The sequence below is a fragment of the Capricornis sumatraensis genome, chromosome X, assembly GCF_032405125.1.
Source record: "Capricornis sumatraensis isolate serow.1 chromosome X, serow.2, whole genome shotgun sequence".
NCBI lineage: Eukaryota > Metazoa > Chordata > Mammalia > Artiodactyla > Bovidae > Capricornis > Capricornis sumatraensis.
In genome coordinates this window covers 9,879,136-9,902,851 of record NC_091092.1, presented here as the reverse complement: position 1 = coordinate 9,902,851, position 23,716 = coordinate 9,879,136, and the positions used below count along the sequence as shown (strand labels likewise).

At 42.2% G+C, this 23,716-nt stretch overlaps 1 protein-coding gene across 1 annotated transcript in view; it reads right to left on the bottom strand.

Moving 5' to 3' along the window:
- Positions 1-4,325: 4,325 nt before the first annotated feature.
- The window catches only part of SYTL4 (synaptotagmin like 4), a 33,514-nt gene continuing 14,123 nt past the window's right edge, over positions 4,326-23,716 (bottom strand). Inside the window, exons 9-16 of the mRNA XM_068962503.1 lie at positions 21,484-21,573; positions 19,686-19,864; positions 19,290-19,392; positions 18,608-18,769; positions 9,846-9,954; positions 7,898-7,997; positions 6,672-6,880; positions 4,326-4,474 (exon numbers count right to left, since the gene is read on the bottom strand). Coding sequence (XP_068818604.1) covers positions 4,326-4,474; positions 6,672-6,880; positions 7,898-7,997; positions 9,846-9,954; positions 18,608-18,769; positions 19,290-19,392; positions 19,686-19,864; positions 21,484-21,573 — 1,101 coding nt within the window. The remainder of the gene's footprint in view (positions 4,475-6,671; positions 6,881-7,897; positions 7,998-9,845; positions 9,955-18,607; positions 18,770-19,289; positions 19,393-19,685; positions 19,865-21,483; positions 21,574-23,716) is intronic.

Sequence of the window (23,716 nt, the reverse complement as noted above, 5' to 3'; positions counted from 1 at the left end):
TGCAAAGGAAAGTTTTCCTACTTCATAATGAGTCTTAACAGCCTCAGTAGTGAGGCCAGAGGTCCCCAAGCACCAGGAGGAAATAAAACTACAAGTGGCAGAGCTTTTTTTCTTTTTAAAATTTATTTATTAATCTGTTGTCATGGTGACAACACATTAAGTTCCACTTGAACTTAAACTTTATCTCAAACCTTGAGCTAGCCAATGCATTTTCTCATGGAAATGTCTCCCTTAAGCTATGTTAATGAACTATGTATTTGCTTGGAAATCTAGTCAAGCTATGGTTTTTCTAGTAATCATGTATGGATGTGAGAGTTGAACCATAAAGAAGGCTGAGCATCAGTGAATTGATGCTTTTGAACTGTGGTGTTGGGAAGACTCTTGAGAGTCCCTTGGACTGCAAGGAGATCCAACCAGTCCATTCTGAAGGAGATCAGCCCTGGGATTTCTTTGGAAGGACTGATGCTGAAGCTCCAATACTTTGGCCACCTGACGTGAAGAACAGACTCATTGGAAAAGACCCTGATGCTGGGAAAGTTTGAAGGCAGGAGAAGGGAACAACAGAGGATGAGATGGCTGGATGGCATCACTGACTCGACAGGAGTTTGAGCAAGCTCTGGGAGTTGGTGATGGACAGGGAAGCCTGGTGTGCTGCAATCCATGGAGTTGCAAAGAGTCAGACACTACTGAGTGACTGAACTGCCTTTCTTCAAGATTCCTGTCAACTGTTTTATGGTCTTGGATGACTCACCTTGTGTCAATGCTATCTCAAAATGCACGTTGTGGGTGAGGGGCCTGGTGTAACTCTCTCAGTTTTGCAGCTTGCTAATAGGTATATAGCAATGGCACCCCACTCCAGTGCTCTTGCCTGGAAAATCCCATGGATGGAGGAGCCTGGCAGGCTGCAGTCCATGGGGTCGCTAAGAGTCAGACACAACTGAGCGACTTCACTTTCACTTTAATAAGTATATAACTCCTTGTTAAAAAACTAGCAAGGGGACACACTTTCTGTCCCCTTCTGATGTCTATGTCAGAAGCTTTCTCTATCTCTTTTATACTTTAATAAAACTTTTATTACACAAAAATCTCTGAGCAATCAAGCCTCATCACTGGCCCCGGATCGAATTCCTCTCCTCCAGAGGCCAAAAATTGTAGCTTGGTTCACAGCTCATAGCAGCAACCTTTCAATAAGGACTTGGAGAAATTAGGGAAATAACATATGCCTAGCAGAAAGCTTTGTATCCAAGAGGCATTCAGTATATTTTCATGCCCTTTTGTACACGAGATCAAGAATCACTTGGGCTTTACCCGGAAACCCAGAGCTTTATTTTTGAGATGGGTCACTAGGCATCTGGGTTCTTTATCTCTCAAAACTAAATAGTGGAAATAGGAGTGATAGAAAAGGCCCTCCCTCCTAGAGAAAGTAAAAGATCCAGAAACAGCAGAGGATGCCTTTCCCCCCCTGTGTACTTTTCTCTCCTTCCTGAAGCTGCAGAGATGGGGTGGGGGTGGCTGCAAGACTTAAGGAGGAGTTCCTTTGATACTTTAGAGAAAGGCAAGCATTGGCACTTCTCAGGTGGCTTCTCATTCTCTCCCTGACTACCAAACATACAGACCAACGCATCAGACCTCAGGGGAGGCATCAGGCAGTAATGTGAGGAGAGGGAACTTTTCTTTGAGTCGGCAAATGATGCTTAGGGAAGGGCATTTGTCACTTTGGTTCTTATCCTTCAAACCATGTGAAAAGCAACAACAAAGTCAGGACATCAGAGACAAAAGTGTCTAGAGAACTAGGGAATGCAAACACTTGACAAGGAAGAAAGTTTTATTGAAGCACACGGACATTTCAGGGGGGATGGAGAACAAAGGAGCAAGTGACAGTCCAGGATCCCATTATGCTTTCCAGTGCAATATTAATCCACACCAAATACTATTTTGTTCACTTCACACATACAACAGAAGCCACAGTGTCCACCCGTGACCCCGCAGCCTCACAGGACAGGCAGCTGGCAGCCGACTCTACTGAAAGGAACTTCTTCTCCAGTATAGACTCCCTTTACAGATGACTTTGGGAAGGGAAAATGGTGAGAATTAAAAGGTCAGTTTGGGACAGTGGGTTTCAGAAAATGAACCTTAGGTCAACAGACCCTTCTCAGGAAGGTTTCAACCCACCACACCCAGGTTACATCTAGGTCAACTCTGGGAAACAAGAGGAAAAAAATAGGAACTGAAACCACTTCAAGAAGGAGGTCAGAAAAGCTGTGTTCTCTGAACACACTCTCTTGGACACTAACAGCGCCCAGCCCAGAGAAAACACGGGACTGGTTTAGACCATAGCTGGCTATTCAGGCTGATATAACAGTTCAGTTCGGTTGCTCAGTCATGTCTGACTCTTTGCAACACCATGGACTGCAGCATGCCAGGCTTTCCCATCCATCACTAACTCCTGGAGCTTGCGCAAACTCATGTTCATTGAGTCAGTGATGCCATCCAGCCATCTCATCCTCTGTCACCCTCTTCTCCTCCTGCCTTCAATCTTTCCCAGCATCAGGGTCTTTTCCAATGAGTCTGTTCTTCACATCAGGTGGCCAAAGTATTGTAGCATCAGCTTCAGCATCAGTCCTTCCAATGAATATTCAGGACTGATTTCCTTTAGGATGGATTGGTTGATGTCCTTGCAGTCCTAGGGAGTCTCAAGAGTCTCCTCCAACACCACAGTTCAAAAGCATCAATTCTTCGGCGCTCCACTTTATAGTCCAACTCTCACATCCACACATGACTACTGGAAAATCCATAGCTTTGACTATATAGACCTTTGTCAGCAAAGTAATGTCTCTGCTTCTTAATATGCTATCTAGGTTGGTCATAACTTTTCTTCCAAAGAGCAAGCATCTTTTAATTTCATGGCTGCAGCCACCATCTACAGTGATTTTGGACCCCAAAAATACAAAGTTTGTCACTGTTTCCATTGTTTCACCATCTATTTGTCATGAAGTGATGGGACCAGATTCCATGAGCTTAGTTATCTGAATGTTGAGTTTTAAGCCAACTTTTTCACTCTCCTCTTTCACTTTCATCCAGAGGCTCTTTAGTTCTTTGCTTTCTGCCATAAGGTTAGTGTCATCTGCATACCTGAGGTTATTGATATTTCTGTTGGTAATCTTGATTCCAGCTTGTGCTTCTTCCAGCCCAGCATTTCTCATGATGTACTCTGCATAAATGTTAAATAAGCAGGGTGACAATATACAGCCTTGACATACTCCTTTCCAAATTTGGAACCAGTCTGTTGTTGCATGTCTAGTTCTAACTGTTGCTTCTTGACCTGCATACAGATTTCTCAAGAGGCAGGTCAGGTGGTCTGGTATTCCCATTTCTTTCAGACTTTTCCAGTTTGCTGTGATCCACACAGTCAAAGTGTGTAGACTGTTAACACATGGCGGACACAAACACTACAAAAGATGTGGTATGTGAGAGCGAAAATGTCTTTTATTCCATTAGGAGCTTTCTAACAACTGCTGTATCAGTTTAAAATGCAAAGAATCAGCACAGGCTGAGAGATCCTCCATTGCTGGTCCTCTGGAACCACTGAAAAGCCTGTACTGGGCATGCCTGTGACCTAGTCCAAAGGCCATTATCTAACTAAAGTGCTCTTCTAAAGCAACTCTATCATAAGGGTCCTGCAGAGTTCTAGGGAAGGTGTTCAGAACTGGAAGCAACTTAGACTTCTTCTTAGCATTTCCAGGAAAACTGTTAGACTCAAGCAAGGTGGAAACTGCTCCAAACAAGAGTTAAAAGCTAAATTTCAGAAATGTGTCAAGGTGGAAATGGAGTGAAAAGCATAAAGTGGAGAAGAGAGAAGGGACCCAGTCACCTCTCTCCAATCTTCTTCTGTCTTTAGTAAACCACCCCTGCTTCCCAGAGCCTTGGCCTCAGACCAGGCACACCCTGAAACACAGACCAGTACAAGTGCCAAAGGCAGCCAGGGCTTCCTGTGGAAGGAGGAACCAGATAGCAAGACAGGTGATTAACAAGTTGTTTTAAAAGATAAATGAAATTTCATAAAGATATAAGAATCAAGGATTCTGAAAATATATAGTAGTTAATGCACAAATAAAAATATTTTGAAGAGACCCTTATTCTTGAGCCTGCTTTAAAAAGGGGAAGTCTACATCACTCTAGCATAATGAGAGCTGTAGAAATACACATTTATATACACACACATACATCACACACACACACACACAAATTATAAATCTTCGCCCTTGGTTTCTTCGCTTCCTCTGACTTGCCCTGGACAGGGATGGACCTGCAGAGCAGGACAGGGCTCACGAGCCCAGCTTCTGCTTGGCCATTGAGGAACGGAGTTGCAGAGTCCCTTCGGCCCAAGACCCTGGGTACTGTCGCATCTTCTGCCACAGGCTCACTTCTTCCCCAGTTGAGTCCATCCAGTCCACCACTTCCCCGTTACTGATCCCTGAGGAAAAACACCAGAGGAGGCTGAACAGAGATCCCACTCCTCAGCCTGCCGAGGAAGATGGGTTATGCGTTAAGGGCAGCATCCCATAAAAGACAGTGTGCTATGAAGATGGGCTAATGGGGACAGTGTTCTGGGAACAGCTCCCTGTTGACTCTGCACTGCCATATTTCTCTGCTCCTGAGATTCCATCAAGAGACTTAAAGTTGATAAAATAGGGCTCCAAATGGCACACAGTAGCTCGAGACCTCTTATTCTAAGGCTATTACAGCTAGGGCCATTTTGTTACTGCCAAGTTGACTTATGATGGAAAGGGAGAGGAGGGGAATGTAGGGAAGGGAGGAAGAAAGGAAGAAAGAGGGAGAGAGGAAGGAAGCAGGGAGGAAAGGAGACAGAGAGGGTAAGAGGGACGAAGGAAGAAAGAGAGCTGAACACTTTTATTTTCTAGCTGTAGACTCCAGGCTTGAAGTTTGGATCATATGGGGCCTCATTTCTATTCTCTTGTACATTCATTCATTCAGGAACATTTATCAAGTGGCTGCTGTGTACTAAGTACTCTTCCAGGCTCTGGAGGTACAATGTGAGCAACACAGAAAAAGTTCTGCCTGCAGGCAGCTTATGTTTGAATAGAGAAGATAGAAAATACAGAAGTAAACCAACAAGAGTGAGATAAGCATCATAAAGTGAATGCACAGAGTGATCTGTAGTGCCTAGGTCAGGGTCTCCCTTAGATGAAGTGCTCTTTGGGCCCCTCTGAGAAGGAGATATTTGAGTTAGGAGCTGAAGGATAGAAAGGAAGCAGCCCTTCCAGACAGAGAGAACACTAATAGCAGAGGTTATAAAGTGGGGAGAAACTTGGTATATTTGCAGAACACAAAGCTCGTCAGCATGTTTAGAGCACAGCGAGCAAGCAGTGTTACAGGACAGATAAGAAATGAACAGAGGGTCCAGATCACACAGGGGCCTCTTGGCATGGTGAGAACTTTGGGTTGTTTTCTAAGTACAGTAGGAGCTCCTGAAGGGTTTTAAGCAGGGGACTGACATGAACTGGCTGACATTTGTAAGAACATCCCTCTAGATGCTTTGTGTTAAATACTTTGTATGAATTAACAATATACAAGTAATATTCACAGTCACAGGAATGCAGACTGTAGCGACAGAAAAAGAGTATTCAAGACTAAGCCTTGAGAACCACCAATATTCCAAGTTTGGCTAGAGGATGAGGATGCCCCAGAGAAAAGTGTGGTGTCAACAGAAGCTAAGTTATTTCAAGAAAAAGGGAGTGATCAGCTATGTTAAATAGCGTGAAAATTCTAAAATGATGAAAACAAAATTTTGACACAAGCAGTTGCTCAGTGGAGTGGTGGGACAGAGGTGGGATCACAGTGGACTGAAGACTAAAGGAGACATGAGGACATGGGGACGACTCTTTTTCAGAGATTAGAGGGGGGACGTGGGCTCAGGAGAAGGTTTGTTTCTGTTTATTAAGACTAGAAGTACCAGAGCATATCGACTTTCACCTTCAATAGGGAGGCAGAGAGAATAAAACTGATTAGACAGGAGACACAGGAGATTCCAGAAGGTCATTGAGAAGGTGAGGGTGTTGTGATCTAGAACACTTGGACAGAGCTTGGCCTTTGCTAGGAAGGGCCCGTTCTTTTATATAACAGGATGGAAGGTGGAAATCTGAGGTACAGATATAGGGACATTTGGGGATGTTTTTGGTGGGAAGCTGATGGCATTCCTGGGCATTCAGGGTACTGTTTATCTGTACACGTGACAGTGCATGAGCTTGGCCTCCCTCCAGCCCTGCACATATTAGGCACTCAGTAAATCCGTCTGAATGTTCACTGAAAGGAAAGAAGACAACTCTTGACATAGAGGAGCTATGCAGGGAGGAGCTATGCAGCGAAAGCGGCTCAGTCATGTCCGACTCTTTGTGACCCCATGGACTGTAGCCTGCCAGGCTCCTCTGTCCGTGGGGATTCTCCAGGCAAGAATAGTGGAGTGGGTTGCCATGCTCTCCTCCAGGGGATCTTCCCGACCCAGGAACTGAACTTGTGTCTCCTGCCTTATGGGCAGATTCTTTACTATCTGAGCCACCAGGGAAGCCCAGGCAGGGAGAGCAATGGGTCTGTTCAGAGTGAAATATCTAAGAGGCCCTGAAGACAGTGAGGGTGAGGGGAGAAGCTCTCACCTGTGCCGACACTCAGCCTGACCCCACCCAGGAAGTCATTGCTGGCCAGGGGCTCCCGGTCCCACACAGTCAGTTCCAGGCACATGTGTTGGAGATCTTCCAGCCTCACACCATTGTAGACAAACGTATGGTTATAGTGGGGATTCAGGGTCTTCTTCACCACAGGAGTTTTACGCTTACTGGCCTTGTTCCTCATGGGAAGGAGGTATCTGGCAGACAGTGTGGAGGAGTCAACAACCTACTCAAAGCTGGCAACATCTCTCTAAATTCCCCTTTCCTCTCCCACAGGCCTAGCCCAGGAAGGTGAGTCAAAACTGGGATCCAGGAACACATATTCCCTCCTTTCAATATGCGGAAGCACAGTTCCTACCACCTCCACTAGATCATTCACCTGATTCAATGCCTTTATCCTGGAGAGAAAATTAACACAATGTTATTAGGGAGCTGTTGTCTATACTCCACCAAAAATGGGTTTTGAATATCTGGTTCCACCTCTTTTGGGCAAAGTCCTCTTTGGTAAAAAAACAACAGTAATAAGCAATTCTTGTTGTTCAGCTGCCAAGTCACGTCTGACTCTGAGACCCCGTGGACCACAGCATGCCAGGCTTCCCTGTCCTTCATTATCTCCCGGAGTTTGCTCAAATCCATCTGCATTGAATTGGTGATGCTATCTAACCATCTCATCCTCTATCGCCCTCTTCTTCTCCTGCCTTCAATCTTTCCCAGCATCAAGGTCTTTTCCAATGAGCTGGCTGTTCACATCAGGTGGCCAAAGTATTGGCACTGTAATAAGCATAGGCATTGCCAAACATGATTTCATATTTGCTAGAGAAGTGAAGTCAGTGGGGGTGAACTGTAACTTGGGGAAAGCTGGCATTGCTTAAATACTGTGGGGAACAAAGTCCTGAGTCCCCATCTTGACAGTCAAGGAATGCAGATTTTTATTCAGGATTAAGAGCACAAATCCATAACAAAGGAAAAGTTGGATCTAACTGTTCACCACTCTCCTTTTTGGAAATCAGCACTGCAGCCCAGTCCAAATTGAGCCCCAACCAGTGCCAACACAGTAGTGGAGGTTGGGCCATTACCTAATTCCAAGAGCAAAGTTGGCTGCTGGAGGGGGCAGGACACACAGGGATAATATCCACAGAGAAAGGTTTAGCTAGATTCCTCTCTGAGCACTCATGTCCTGAAACCGGTTAATTTGAGCTGGTCCATGGACTCACCCTTTTACAAAGCTGTCTGAAGTCCCTCCTAATTTGGCAGCTGTGAGGTTCTTGGCTTCTTTGATCCACACCTGGAGCTCTCCCCCTTCCCCACATTTACCTGGAAGGGATATCAGCCAAAGCAAATGAGTTCTGACACCTTCACATTTCTCTCGAGCTTTATCTACATAGCACTTTCTTTCCTGGTTCCTGAAGACAGCCAGCTCCATGATAAGCGGACCACACCTGCCTTGTATTCGCAGTACCCAGCACAGTGCCTGACAGTGAGCAACAGGCACTCAAGTCATAACAAAAATAGCAATAAAGGCTTACTGAAAACTGGGTATGTGCCATATTCTACATTAAGCATTTATTCCTCAAAACTATTATATGAGATATAGACTATCATTGTCCTCATTTTACACATGAGAAGATTGAGGCATAGAGAAATAAAGTTGCCTGAAATTTGCTGAATGATTGAAAAAAGGGAACTCCTCCACTTCTGTTCTGGATGCCATCCCCATGGCAACAAGACTCATCAGGCATCATCAATTTCAACCCCCAGCGCACATTTTAATATCTCATTCTCTACTGGTTCCACTCCTTTCAGTCTAAACAGAAGCTAATCTCACTTCTGCTTTTAAAAAATTCTTTTGAAAGAATATTTCCCTTCACCCTATCTCCTTCTCAAGCTTTCCTCCATTGTTCTCTTTTCTTTCACCATCAATTTTCCTAGAAAATAGAGTCCACATCCATCACTTCTACTTTGCCTCATTCACTCAGCCTAGTTTCTAGTGAAATCTGGCTTCTGCTTCCACTGAGATCCACTGAAAATGTAATCTAATGCCAAGGAGGTGTGTCTTCTCATTGGGCCTGACAGGCCAGTGGTATTTCAATACTGTTGACAACCCTGCTCCCTTCGTCAAGCTCTCTTCCAGCATGGCTCTCTTCTGATAAGCCTCTACCTCACTGGCTTCTCCTCCCCCTCTTCATACTTTAAATTGTTCCTCATGCTTCTCTCCTTGCCTCTCTTCTCTAGTCATCCTGCACACCCTCCTTGGAAATCTCATTGACTTCCCCAAACCCTATAGATTAGACCTTGCTGCAAGGAACTTCTTAAGAAATTTTTCTTTAAATTTCTTGATTTTCTTGCATTGCCAAAGCATCAAGTTCAACTTCTTACCATTACATCCATGGCCCTTTATAGCCAGGCTCCAACCCCATCAACAATTTCATCTCCACTCCCACATCTATATATCAGAACTCCAGCCCCACTTAACCAAGAAGTTAACTGCCTCATAGTCACACACCACCTCACATTTACCATGCTTTTTTCAAACCTTTGCTCCTGCTATCTCTTCTTCTTAGAAAGTACTCTTCTCACCCCACTCTCTTCCTTTTCTGCCTGGTAAAGTCTTAAGTCAAATATCATCATTACTTCCTCTTTAAAACTCTCCCAAATACAACCAGACAGAATTCATCACTCCTGTATCTGTGTTCTTTGAGCAGATGACTGTCATTCTTTCTAAAATAAGCTGTACAAGGGAGAGCAAAAATTATGTCTTATTCACCTACATATCCACAGTCACTAGTACAGTGCCTGGTGTGTTGACTTACTCTTCCTCAGCCTTCAACTTCCTGTCCCTTATACTTATACACCACCCTTTCCAACCACCTCCTCTCAGTCCTGAAGTTTCTGTTCTGCTCTGACCTCTTAGTAGCGTTCCAGAGCTGGACCAAGACCAAGTTAGTTTAACGGCATCAAGAAAACAATTTCAACTTGAAGGCATTCCCTTCCGGTTGAAAAACAGAAATGGCTTACTTACTACAGAAATCTTCCTTAGAAGACAATCCAGTGTGAATCATAATCTGGTCTCTCCAATAGTGCTAGCCACTAGCCAGTACCAACCTTGCACAGATCAAGTGCGGAAAACTAAGAGTTAAATCCAAGGCCCCAAAGAAAACTTACTCTTTTTCCGGTCACTTCCAACGGGGAGTTTGGAGGCTGGGATATATTTCAATGAAACCACCAACTCGCCTTTGTGTGTTGGCAAGCTAGTCGAGGACTCAGCACTGATCTGAAACACAGAGAAACCCAATAGGTCAGGTTGGGCTATTCAGACTGTTGAGACCTCTCACAGAGGCAAATCTAAAATTACCCTCAGGAAGAGCTTCACAGCATAAAAGTATCCTCCTCCTCATTTATGAATACCATCCTGGATCCCTAGGCCATGGAAGCCACAGGATTCTAGGCAGTTTCTTCAGAAGGAGCTGCAGAAGAACTAACAAAGAGTCTTCTGTGATGCTGACTGTTTTGCTACTATGAGGATACTGTTACTAGATTCCAAATACCCTTGAACGTCTTCAAGCAAGGCTGCCATACAAAATGACAGGGGACCAATGGCATGCTGAAGAATCTTGTTACCAACATTGTTAGTGATAGCCCCAAAGCGGAAACAATCTAAATGTCAATCAATATAGGAAAGGTTACATGAGTGATTTTAATGCCCTCGTATGGCATATGGCATGTGAGCCTCAAAAAGGATGCAGTGACTCTCTACACGCTAACAGGGGAAGATATCCAAGATGTACTGTTAAGTCAACAAAGCAAGATGCAGAAAAAGTATCCCACTTATATTAAAACATATTCTTATTTGTATATGTGAATATATATATATATATTGTTAATAATGATTATGATCATTATCACTCATACAGTACTTACTATATCTGCCAGGTATTGTTATAGTATTTTAAGTATATCATTTTGTTTAATCCTCAAGATACTCCCTGTGACATGAGCACAATTACCCCCACTTTACAGATTATTGAATGGAGGAACAGAGGAGTTAAGTAACTTGCCCAAGGTCACAGAGTAATTGGCAGAGCCAGGATTCAAATTCAGACAGACTGGCTCTCAAATCCATGCTTTTAAGCACTATGTTACACTGCATAGAAAAACCCAGAAAGATACAGACAAACTTAACACTTGTATCTTCTAAAGAAGGGAGTAGAATGGGGAAAGGAAAAAGGGCTTTCACTTTTTACTCTCTCTATATCTATAGTGTTTTTTTTAATGAGAAAGGCAAGTATCACTTGTATGATTTTCAAAGATCAGAAGTCTTTTTTTAAAAGAGAGCTTGCATTAAATTATTGATGATTGATTTATACTTGAAATGTCAAAGTCAACACGTAAATGCTCTGAAGGCAGTTGTTTCATATACTAGTTTTTAGTTTTAAATTAATTGGAATTATTGAATAATTTGAGGATTGTAATAGTTAATATCATTAATGTTATTTTTTCCTACTTTTTTTAAAATTTTACTTTACAATACTGTATTGGTTTTGCCATACACTGACATGAATCCGCCACAGGTGTACATGAGTTCCCAATCCTGAACCCCCCTCCCACCTCTGTCCCCATATCATCTCTTTGGGTCATCCCAGTGCACCAGCCCCAAGCATCCTGTATCCTGTATCGAACCTAGACTGGCGATTCATTTCTTACATGATAGTATACATGTATCAGTGCCATTCTCCCAAATCATCCCACCCTCTCCCTCTCCCACAGAGTCCAAAAGTCTGTTCTATACATCTGTGTCTCTTTTGCTGTCTCGCATACAGGGTTATCATTACCATCTTTCTAAATTCCATATATATGTGTGTTGACTTTGATACTTCCAGTATAAATCAATCATTAATAATTTAATTCTAAATTCTCCATTAAGAGAAAGTGATGGTGGTGAAGTCGCTCAGTCGTGTCCAACTCTTCGCGACCCCGTGGACTGTAGCCTACCAGGCTCCTCCATCCATGGGATTCTCCAGGCAAGAATACTGGAGTGGGTTGCCATTTCCTTCTCCAGGGGATCTTCCCGACCCAGGGATCGAACCCAGGTCTCCCGCATTGGAGGCAGACGCTTTAACCTCTGAGCCACAGTGGAAAGGGGAAAATAATAAGATAAGCAAATAATGCAGAATAAAGTTTGCATTCATTACAAAATAATAATAATAATTTAATCCTCAAAACATTATTTCTCCATTATTTTCTTGCATTTTGTGTTGCTTGTAAGAAGTCTCTTCTTAATACTGTTTTTATTCCTCTACATATTATTTTTTTCCTCTCTGAGAGTATCTAGAAATAAAAAGAATTCTTTCTGGAAAAAAATAAAATAAAAAAGAGAGCTTGCAGATATTTGAGGGCTCGGTGAAACTCTGTTACTAAGATTTGAATACGCCATAATTTTAATTTTATGTTACTTTTGGTTAATGACTCTCTCTACCACTAGAATCTAAATGCCAGGAGACAGGAATCAAGTGTTTTTTATCATTGTTCATCCTAGCATGCCTGACACTTAGCAATGTACCTGGCATATATAGGTGCTCTACAAATATTTCCTGAAAGAATGCAAGAGGGAATGAGTGGGTGTCAGGGATGAGCAGTAAGTGCCAGGAGGAGCAGGATGGTTTCACTCTGCTGGCTTTCTTGGCATGCTTGTGTCTTGGAATCCAGAACATGAGCTGGTGCAGATCAGAGGTGCTCTTTCACTGCCTGTGTTCACGGGGGCTCCTCTAACATAGGGACTCAGCTCTTAAGTATAGCAATACAAGGCAGTCATAATCCCCATCAGTCTGGAAAAATGTACCATATACCAAGAATGCATGGCAGTGTAATGGATGAAAGAGACATAGAAGGATAGGGAGGTGGATGCCAGGAAGAGAAAACTGAATGGGAGCAAACGGATCACTAGGGCAAGAAAAAAAAGAAAAATCAGAGACAAAAAATGGAGAAGGTTTTCAGTTACAATAAGTATGCAATACTGGAGTGGTCTTTCTGTTGTTTATAAAATATCTATACAATTTGTTAGTCTCTAGATTGTGAGCTTCACCTTAGCTGGAAATTGACGTAATTGGCGTACTTGTTTCATTTTGAGCATATTTTCATTCTGGCTCAAAATAATTTCAAAGAGCAAACAGTTCCACTTCAGTGCAGGTTTTTCCTTTGATGGAGGGCATTCTTTGTTGGCACTGGTTCATGATGGTTTACAAGGACATTTCCATTAGAACTGCATCAACTGTAGGCCCTTGAGAGAATGACTTATATACCAAATGCTTAAGAAATTCTAAATTTCTAATAATATGCTATAGTTTTATTATACTGGCCTTCCTATTTGTATTAGTACTTAAAGGGAGATTTTTAATGTGGTTACTATATTTTTGGAGGGCAATAGCTTCAAATTGAATGTTCATTTCCTTTGACTCAGCAATTCCACCACCAGAAATTTCTCCTACAGTTACACTCACAAAAGAAGGACTAGATATAGTATACCACAGTTTTAACAAAGAAAAAAGAGGCAAAAAAATTAAATGCCCATCAGTGAGGGAACTGTAAATATAATACAGGTACACGAAGAATGTGTTATGTGTCCTTAGTCACTCAGTTGTGTCTGACTCTTTACAACCCCATGGACTGTAGCCCACCAGGCCCATCTGTTTCTGGGATTCTCCAGGCAAGAATACTGGAGTAGGTAGCCATTCCCTTCTCCGAGGGATCTTCTGGACCCAGGGATTGAAACCAGGTATCCTGCACAGCAGGCACATTCTTTACCATCTGAGTCACCAGGGAAGCCCACATGAAGAATACTATCCAGCAATTAAAATGAGATAAACCTGCAGTGATGGCATAGAAAAATGTCCATGATAAATGACAAAGTGTTAAATGAAAAAAATCAAGATATGTATACACACAATGAGAAGAGCTCATTTGTGTAAAAAGGAAAAAAAAAGGAAATCCATATTTATATATCTGTGCTGCTTAATACAAAATTTCTATAAAGATATTCAAGTAGTTGATAACAGTGCTAACCTACTTTTCTTTTTATATACTTCTATAATGTTTTATGCAATCTCAAAAACAACAGAATGATCTGTTTGTTTTGAACGCAAACCATTCAATATCACGGTAATCCAAGTCTATGCCCCGACCAGTAACGCTGAAGAAGCTGAAGTTTAACAGTTCTATGAAGACCTAAAAGACCTTCTAGAACTAACACCTCAAAAAGATGTCCTTTTCATTATAGGGGACTGGAATGCAAAAGTAGGAAGTCAAGAATCACCTGGAGTAACAGGCAAATTTGGCCTTGGAGTACAGAATGAAGCAGGGCAAAGGCTAATAGACTTCTGCCAAGAGAATGCACTGGTCATAGCAAACACCCTCTTCCAACAACACAAGAGAAGACTCTACCCATGGACATCACCAGATGGTTGACACCAAAATCAGACTGATTATATTCTTTGCAGCCAAAGATGGAGAAGCTGTATACAGTCAGCAAAAACAAGACCGGGAGCTGACTGTGGCTCAGATCATGAACTCCTTATTGCCAAATTCAGACTGAAATTGAAGAAAGTGGAGAAAACCACTAGACCATTCAGGTATGACCTAAATCAAATCCCTTATAACTATACAGTGGAAGTGAGAAATAGATTTAAGGGATTAGATCTGATAAACAGAGTGCCTGATGAACTCTGGATGGAGGTTCATGACATTGTACAGGAGACAGGAATCAAGACCATCTTCATGGGAAAGAAATGCAAAAAAAAAAAATATGGCTGTCTGAGGAGGCCTTACAAATAGCTGTGAAAAGTAGAGAAGCGAAAAGCAAAGGAAAACATTGGGATACACGTGTCTCTTTCAATTCTGGTTTCCCCGGTGTGTATGCCCAGCAGTGGGATTGCTGGGTCATAAGGCAGTTGTATTTCCAGTTTCTTAAGGAATCTCCACACTGTTCTCCATAGTGGCTGTACTAGTTTGCATTCCCACCAACAATGTAAGAGGGTTCCCTTTTCTCCACACCCTCTCCAGCATTTATTGCTTGTAGACTTTTCGATTGCTGCCATTCTGACTGGTGTGAAATGGTACCTCATTGTGGTTTTGATTTGCATTTCTCTGATAATGAGTGAAGTTAAGCATCTTTTCATGCGTTTGTTAGCCATCTGTATGTCTTCTTTGGAGAAATGTCTATTTAGTTCTTTGGCCCATTTTTTGATTGGGTCATTTATTTTTCTGGACTTCAGCTGCATAAGTTGCTTGTATATTTTTGAGATTAGTTGTTTATCAGTTGCTTCATTTGCTATTATTTTCTCCCATTCCGAAGGCTGCCTTTTCACCTTGCTTATAGTTTCCTTTGTTGTGCAGAAGCTTTTAATTTTAATTAGATCCCATTTATTTTTGCTTTTATTTCCAGTATTCTGGACAGCACTGTTTATAATAGCCAGGACATGGAAACAACCTAGATGTCCATCAGCAGGTGAATGGATAAGAAAGCTGTGGTACATATACACAATGGAATATTACTCAGCCATTAAAAAGAAAACATTTGAATCAGTTCTAATGAGGTGAATGAAACTGGAGCCTATTATACAGAGTGAAGTAAGCCAGAAAGAAAAACACCAATACAGTATACTAACAATATATATGGAATTTAGAAAGACGGTAATGATAACCCTCTATGCAAGACAGCAAAAGAGACACAGATGTATAGAACAGTCTTTTGGATTCTGAAGGAGAGGGTGGCATGATTTGGGAGTGTGGCATTGAAACATGTATAGTATCAGATAAGAAACAAATCGCCAGTCTATGTTCGATACAGGATACAGGATGCTTGGGGTTGGCGCACGGGGATGATCCAGAGAGATGATATTAGGTGGGAGGTGGGAGGGGGGTTCAGGATTGGGAACTCATGTACACCCATGGCTGATTCATGTCAATGTATGGCAAAACCAATACAGTATTGTAAAGCAAAATAATGTAAAAATAAAAATTAAAAAAAAATAAAATCAGTTTAAAAAAAAAACAAAAGCAAAGGAGAAAAGGAAAGATATACCCATTTGAATGCAGAGTTCCAAAGAATAGCAAGGAGAGATAAGAAATCAGCGATCAATGCAAAGAAATAGAGGAAAACAACAGAATGGGAAAGACTAGAGATCTCTTCAAGGAAATTAGAGATACAAAGGGAACATTTCATGCAAAGATGGGCTCAATAAAGGACAGAAATGGTATGGACCTAACAGAAGCAGAAGATATTAAGAAGAGGTGGCAAGAATACACAGAAGAACTATACAAAAAAGATCTTCATGACCCAGATAATCACGATGGTGTGGTCACTCACCTAGAGCCAGACATCCTCGAATGTGAAGTCCAGTGGGCCTTAGAAAGGATCACTACGAACAAAGCTAGTGGAGGTGGTGGCATTCCAGTTGAGCTATTTCAAATCCTGAAAGATGATGCTGTGAAAGTGCTGCACTCAATATGCCAGCAAATTGGGAAAACTCAGCAGTGGCCACAGGACTAGAAAAGGTCAGTTTTCATTCCAATCTCAAAGAAAGACAATGCCAAAGAATGCTCACACTACCACACAATTGCACTCATCTCACACACTAGTAAAGTGATGCTTTAAATTCTCCAAGCCAGGCTTCAGCAATACGTGAACTGTGAACTTCTAGATGTTCAAGCTGGTTTTAGAAAAGGCAGAGGAACCAGAGATCAAATTGTCAACATCTGCTGGATCATGGAAAAAGCAAGAGAGTTCCAGAAAAACATCTATTTCTGCTTTATTGACTATGCCAAAGCCTTTGACTGTGTGGATCACAATAACCTGTGGAAAATTCTGAAAGAGATGGGAATACCAGACCATCTGGCCTGCCTCGTGAGAAACCTGTATGCAGGTCAGGAAGCAACAGTTAGAACTGGACATGGAACAGACTGGTTCCAAATAGGCAAAGGAGTACATCAAGGCTGCATATTGTCGCCCTACTTATTTAACTTATATGCAGAGAACATCACGAGAAATGCTGGGCTGGAGGAAGCACAAGCTGGAATCAAGATAGCCAGGAGAAATATCAATAACCTCAGATATGCAGATGACACCACCTTATGGCAGAAAGTGAAGAAGAACTAAAGAGCCTCTTGATGAAAGTGAAAGAGGAGAGTGAAAAAAGTTGGCTTAAAGTTCAACATTCAGAAAACGAAGATCATGGCATCCAGTCCCATCACTTCATGGGAAATAGATGGGGAAACAGTGGAAACAGTGGCTTTCTTTATTTTGGGAGGCTCCAAAATCACTGCAGATGGTGATTGCAGCCATGAAATTAAAAGACGCTTACTCCTTGGAAGGAAAGTTATGACCAACCTAGACAGAATATTGAAAAGCAGAGACATTACTTTCCCAATAAAGGTCCGTCTAGTCAAGGCTATGGTTTTTCCAGTGGTCATGTATGAATGTGAGAGTTGGACTATAAAGAAAGCTGAGGGCCGAAGAATTGATGCTTTTGAACTGTGGTGTTGGGTAGACTCTTGAGAGTCCCTTGGACTGCAAGGATATCCAATCAGTCCATCGTAAAGGAGATCAGTCCTGGGTGTTCACTGAACGGACTGATGTTGAAGCTGAAACTCCAATACTTTGGCCACCTGATGCAAAGAGCTGACTCATTGGAAAAGACCCTGATGCTCGGAGGGATTGAGGGCAGGAGGAGAAGGGGACGACAGAGGATGAGATGGTTGGATGGCATCACCGACTCGATGGACATGGATTTGGGTTTACTCCAGAAGCTGGTGATGGACAGGGAGGCCTGGCATGCTGTGAGGCCTGGGTTGCAAAGAGTTGGACACGACTGAGTGACTGAACGGAATGGATATTGTTTTAATTTTGAACCATGTACACATAAATCCTTTTATTATTAATGTTCTTGATAAGCAATATATGTAGACATGGTAAAAATTTCAAATGTTATAAAAAGGCATATAGAGAAAACTAAATCACCCTCCCACCTCAGTTTCTTATTTTAGAAGCAGTCACTACTACTACTTCTATGTCTATCTTTCCAAATTATTCTATCTACCATGAACTATTTTTAGCATTGAAAATGCTAATTTTAAAAAGTTTTACAGAAGAATCTTGCTACTGAAAAGTTCTGATAATCAAGTCCTAACTCTGTTTTAGCAATTTCATCTTAACCAGAATGACAATAACATACTGAACATCTTCTATGTGCCAGGCACTGATTGGTACTCTGTCTACGATCCTGCAGAAGAGAATATTATTATCATTTCCACTTCATAGATGAAGAAACTAAGGCCCACAGGATTTAGGTGACTTCCCTAAGTTAGTTTTTAAGTTAGGTAATTTACCTAGCTGTCAAATCACAGTGTCTGGATTCAAATCCAGGTCCACACTCAGATCCCAGGTAATATTACACCCTCTGCTAAACTCTCCCCTGCGATTCCATCTCAAAGTAATACTTCCCCTGGCTTGTATGACAACGAGCATGGGAAGTGGAGCTCCATGAATTGGTTTACTTCCCATTTCTGTAGTGAAAAAGGTAGTTTGGGAAACCAGCACAGATTAGGATATATCCAAAAGGTTAGCTTGGAGAAAAGGCACAAGTCAGGATGTTAGGATACACCCAGACTCTGGAAGATTAGGAAGCAAAGCTTGACACACATATATGTGAAAGACTTCAAAGGGGAACCACGGCTTCATCGTTCACCTGGCTTGTAACAGAAGAGATTACTGACACTTGCCGTCCAAGAGCATCCGAAATTACTGTTAAACTAGGAAGCCCCAGCAGGGGGCGCGAGAGTTCCACAAACTACAATCAAAACTGTTCCTGCACAAGTCTCTGCAGATGATTCTACTTCAGATGTAAGCTCTGTAAGGAGTTGTTAAAGCAGCCTACCTTTCCATGTAAAGGGAGGCAATGATCCAGTTTCTTATCAAGCTTCCAGGAATCCATCTGGACCTCTGCCTCTCCAAGAAAAGTGTTTCTGCCAAAACGACCGTGATGCCACACCGAGAACTGCAAAGTCCTCTGGGCCAACAGAGATTCTGGGATTTCATACTGTGAAAGGAAAGGAGATACCCAAGATGATTAGTTCACAGTAATTCCTCAGAAAAAGATTACTCCAAAATCTGAGCAAGCATACACAAAGTCCATAGTCCTGATCAAATCACTTTAGTCCCTAAGCACTTTGAGCTTCATCCCTCAAAGCCTTTACTTATCCCATTTCACAAAAACCTACCATACTCCAGGGGAGGACCTGGGATATGAATTTTTCCTTCAGTGAGTGAGAGAACACTGGAATATGCAAAAGAACTGCCAGGGAGACTCCTGATCACAAATGACCCCTTAAAATGAGATTTGCGACCACGTGGCCCTCCAACTTCACCAGAATCCAAGAAAATCAAACCAGCTTTGTTTGCTGAGAGGTCAGGATGTGAACAGATGCCCACAGTGTATCCTCAAACAGAGACATGGCCACTGAAAACCATGTTGACCAGCCATATAGTAGCGGAATTGCTACAGCTCAGCACACAAGACAGAACAAGTTCTCCTATCCTCTCAGACTCTAGATACTTACTCTGAGGATCTCATCATATAACGGATTAATAGTGTCCTGCTTGATGCTGGTTTTTCTTTTTCCTTGGCGAGATTTGTCTGGCAGAAGATAAGCCTTCACATATCTAGAAGCCAAGGAGAATACTGAGTCATTGGCTGTCTTTTTGGAAACCTGCTTCTCACTTCCCTGCCCTCCATACACATATGCCATGATGAAATGAAAATATCACATCAAGCCCTCCTCTACACACCATTCTTGGATTTTCCTAATCCTGGCCCCTTTCCCACATCTCCCCTAACCACTCTCAATCACACCTCCCTGTCTGCCCAGGAAGTGAGAGCTTTGGTTCAAAGGTACCCAGAGAGATGTTGGGGTCTGATCATCTCCGAGCACTGTGCAGGGTCCAGAAGCACTCACGGATTTGAGCGCTTCTTGGCTTCCTCAGCATAGGCCAACTGTTGGCACTCCTTCACGTGAATGACCAGAGCCTGTGTTTGCTGCTCGTACTTCAGAGAAAAGGCAATCTTTCCGGTCACAAAGATGTTCCCGAAATCACCGGCTTCACTATAGATGCTCATCATGCTGCCAATCGTACTCTGAAGATAAAGCACCCACATAACAGGTGGTAACTAGACTTATCATGGTGAGCATTTGGAAACTTACAAAAATCATTATGTTGTATAACAGGAACTAACATAGTGTTATAGGTCAATTATACTTCAAACCCAAACAAAACTCATAGAAAAAGATAGCAGATTTGTTGTTATAAAAGGCAAGGGGTCTGGGGAGGGGGAATTATATGAAAGTGGTCAAAAGGTACAAACTCCCAGTTATAAGATAAATAAGTGCTTGGGATATAATACACAACATGATACACACACACACAGTATAATTAACACTGCTGTGTGTTATATATATTAAAGTGGTTAAGAGAGCAAATACTAAGAGTTCTCATCACGAGGAAAAAAACTCTATTTCTTTAATTTTGTATCTATATAAGATGATGGATGTTCCCAAACTTATTGTGGTAACCATTTCAAAATGTATGTAAGTCAAATCATTATGCAGTACACCTTACACAGTGCTGTATGTCAGTTATATCTCAATAAAACTGGAAGAAATAAAGAAGATAAAGCACCCATAAACATCTGGTGAAGGCACGCTCTCCCTGCTACATTGCTCACGTTTTCACTCATGAGAAAGTCATAGTCACTAAACAAAACAAAAGCCTCTGCAACTAACCAGTACTGCCAATGGTCTTGTAGCCAGAATATAAGAGACAGCTAACAGCACACTCACAACTGCTTACAACTGCTCAGGTTTATCAATCAGCTCACCTGGGCTCTGAGCTGTTCTTCTTATTCTCTTTTTATACATTTTTATTGTTAAATTTCAACTGCCCCAGAAGGTGGGCAAGGAGGCAGCGGGCAGCTGAGTCTGATTTTGGTGTATACTATGTATGTTACGATGTTGGTTAGAAGGGATCAGTTACCAATTAAAACAAGGGGCGTTAATTATCTGTGGGTTTCTTTTCTCCACCTTATCCCTCTCAAGGCCTATAGAGAAAAGTGACTGTGTCATATTTGGAGGGAAAACCCCACCAGAGGTGAAAAGCTACGTTCCTCTCAGCTAATAATCAACTCTGCAAGCCTACCGTTCTCTTCCTGTGTATGAGTGTGATCATCTATTCACCCTGCTTTCTGACTCTGTTTCCCCTAAACATCAATCTTCATACTTAATGGCAGAACTAGGCCTTGATTCTTAAATGTCCCTTTAACTTTATGATTCTGATTGGTATAGTTTTCCCTTAACCATATCCTGATGCTAGGTAACCCTGCCAAGACCCTTCTCATGGCGTTCACTGCCCTTGAATGTGAGACTTGGGGTGTGCTCTGATGAGAACACCTGATCTTTCTCAGTTTGAGGCCTGGGTACCTTTTTAGGGTAGAAGTTATGGGTTACTGTTCACAAAGCTATGATGAACATCTCTAGCCCTAACTACCTGAAATAAGAATTTCCAGGGCAGAGACTGAGAAAGTCACCTAACTGCGCACTAAGCAACTATGGCCTAACTTGAGAAAAGGAACAAAATGCATCTCGCTTACCCAGGAAGAATAACCAGAACTTCCCCACATCCTAACTCTGCTCTAGGGAAGTAGTTCCATCTTACCTGGTGCCCCAACATGTCCACAGCCACAGAACCAACAGAACTTACCATGGAGGAACCACTTCTCATGCTGCTTCTGGCTAGCTTCTGACGATGCAACTTCACCAGGTGGTCAATGTCTTCTTCTTCTTCCTCTTCCTGGAATGATAAATATACATTCAGAGTTAACAGAAATAAGAAAAAGTTCAAACCCGAATATCTTTCCTTTAGTAGGGGCCATAACTATTGCTAAGCTCTGAGGTGTCATGTGCACACATACATGCTTATCTGTATCTTTGTGTTTCCCTATTTCAGGCTCCCAAACTACATCCCAACCATCTTTCTCAAATCACAAAATAGTAAGAATATCTCTTTCTAATTTGACTGCCCCAACCCAGCCATGTCTTTACATTTTAATAAGTGTGGCATAAATCCCTTGGAGGAGATTACCATTAGCCCCACCACTGAGCTACCAAGCAGATGACCGACAAACTGGACAAAAATTATATCAAAGAGTGTCCAGGAGTCTCTGGTGGACGTGTGGGTCAACAGTGGCCTGCTGCGGGGTCAGGGGCACTAAATACAACAGGGCTGGGAGCCGCAGAGCATGCTGGCATAAGTCCTATTGAAGGAGGTCACCATTACTGCCATTACCCCTAAGGGAGGGGATACAGCCCCACTCGTCAGCAGAAAACTGGGTCAAAGATTTACTCAGCATGCCCCCCCATCAGAGCAAGACCCAGATTCCCCCACAGCTAGTCCCTCCAATTAGCAAGTTATCACAAGCCTCTTATCCTTATCCATCAGAGGGCAGACAGAATGAAAACCACAATCACAGAAAACTAACCAAACTGATCACATGGATCACAGCCTTGTGTAACTCAATGAAACTATGAGCCATGCAGTGTAGGGCCACCCAAGATGGGTGGGTCATGGTGGAGAGGTCTGACAAAATGTGGTCCACTGGAGAAGGGAATGGCAAACCACTTCAGTATTCTTGCCTTGAGAACCCCATGAACAGGATGAAAAGGCAAAATGATAGGACACTAAAAGATGAACTCCCCAGGTTGGTAGGTGCCCAGTATGCTACTAGAGTAGACAAATAGCTCCAGAAAGAATGAAGAGGCTGAGCCAAAGAGAAAACAAAGCCCAGCTGTGGATGTGACTGGTGATGGAAGTAAAGTTCAATGTTGTAAAGAACAATATTGCATAGGAACCTGGAATGTTAGATCCATGCATCAAGGTAAATTGGAAGTAGTCTAATAGGAGATGGGAGTGAACATCGACATTTTAGGAATCAGGGAACTAAAGGGACTGGAATGGGTGGATTCAATTCAGTTGACCATTATATCTACTACTGTGGGCAAGGATCCCTTAGAATAAATGGAGTAGCCCTCACAGTCAACAAGAGAGCCCGAAATGCAGTACTTGGGAGCAATCTCAAAACAACAAAATGATCTGTGTTACAAAGGCAAACTATTCAATATCACAGTAATCCAAGTCTATGCCCCAACCACTAATGCCAAATAAGCTGAAGTTGAATGGTTCTGTGAAGACCTACAAGACCTTCTAGTACTAAGACCAAAAGAAGATGTCCTTTTCTTCATAGTGTACTGAAATGCAAAAGTAGGAAGTCAAGAGATACCTAGAGTAACAGGCAACTTTGGCCTTGGAGTACAGAATGAAGCAGGGCAAGGCTAACAGAATTTTTCCAAGAGAATGCAGTGGTCATAGCCAACACCTTCTTCCAACAACACAAGAGATGACGCCACACGTGGACATCACCGCATGGTCAATACTAAAATCAGATTCATTATATTCTTTGCAGCCAGAGATGGAGAAGCTCTATAGAGTCAACAAAACCAAGATGGGGGACTGCCTGTGGCTCAGATCATGAACCTTATTGCAAAATTCAAACTTAAATTTAAGAAAGTAGGGAAAACCACTAGCCCATTCAGATTTGACCTAATACAAATCCCTTATGATTATACAGTAGAAGTGACAAATAGATTCAAGGAATTAGATCTGATAGACACATAGCCTGAAGAACTATGGACGGAGGTTCGTGACACTGTAAAGGAGACTGTGATCAAAACCATCCCCAAGAAAAAGAAACGCAAAAAGGCAAAATGGTTGTCTCAGGAGGTCTTACAAATAGCTGAGAAAAGAAGAGAAGTGAAAGGCAAAAGAGTTAAGGAAAGATACCCAACTGAATGTAGAGTTCCAAAGAATTACAAGGAGAGATAAGAAAGTCTTCCTCCATGATCAATGGAAAGAAATAAAGGAAAACAATAGAATGAGC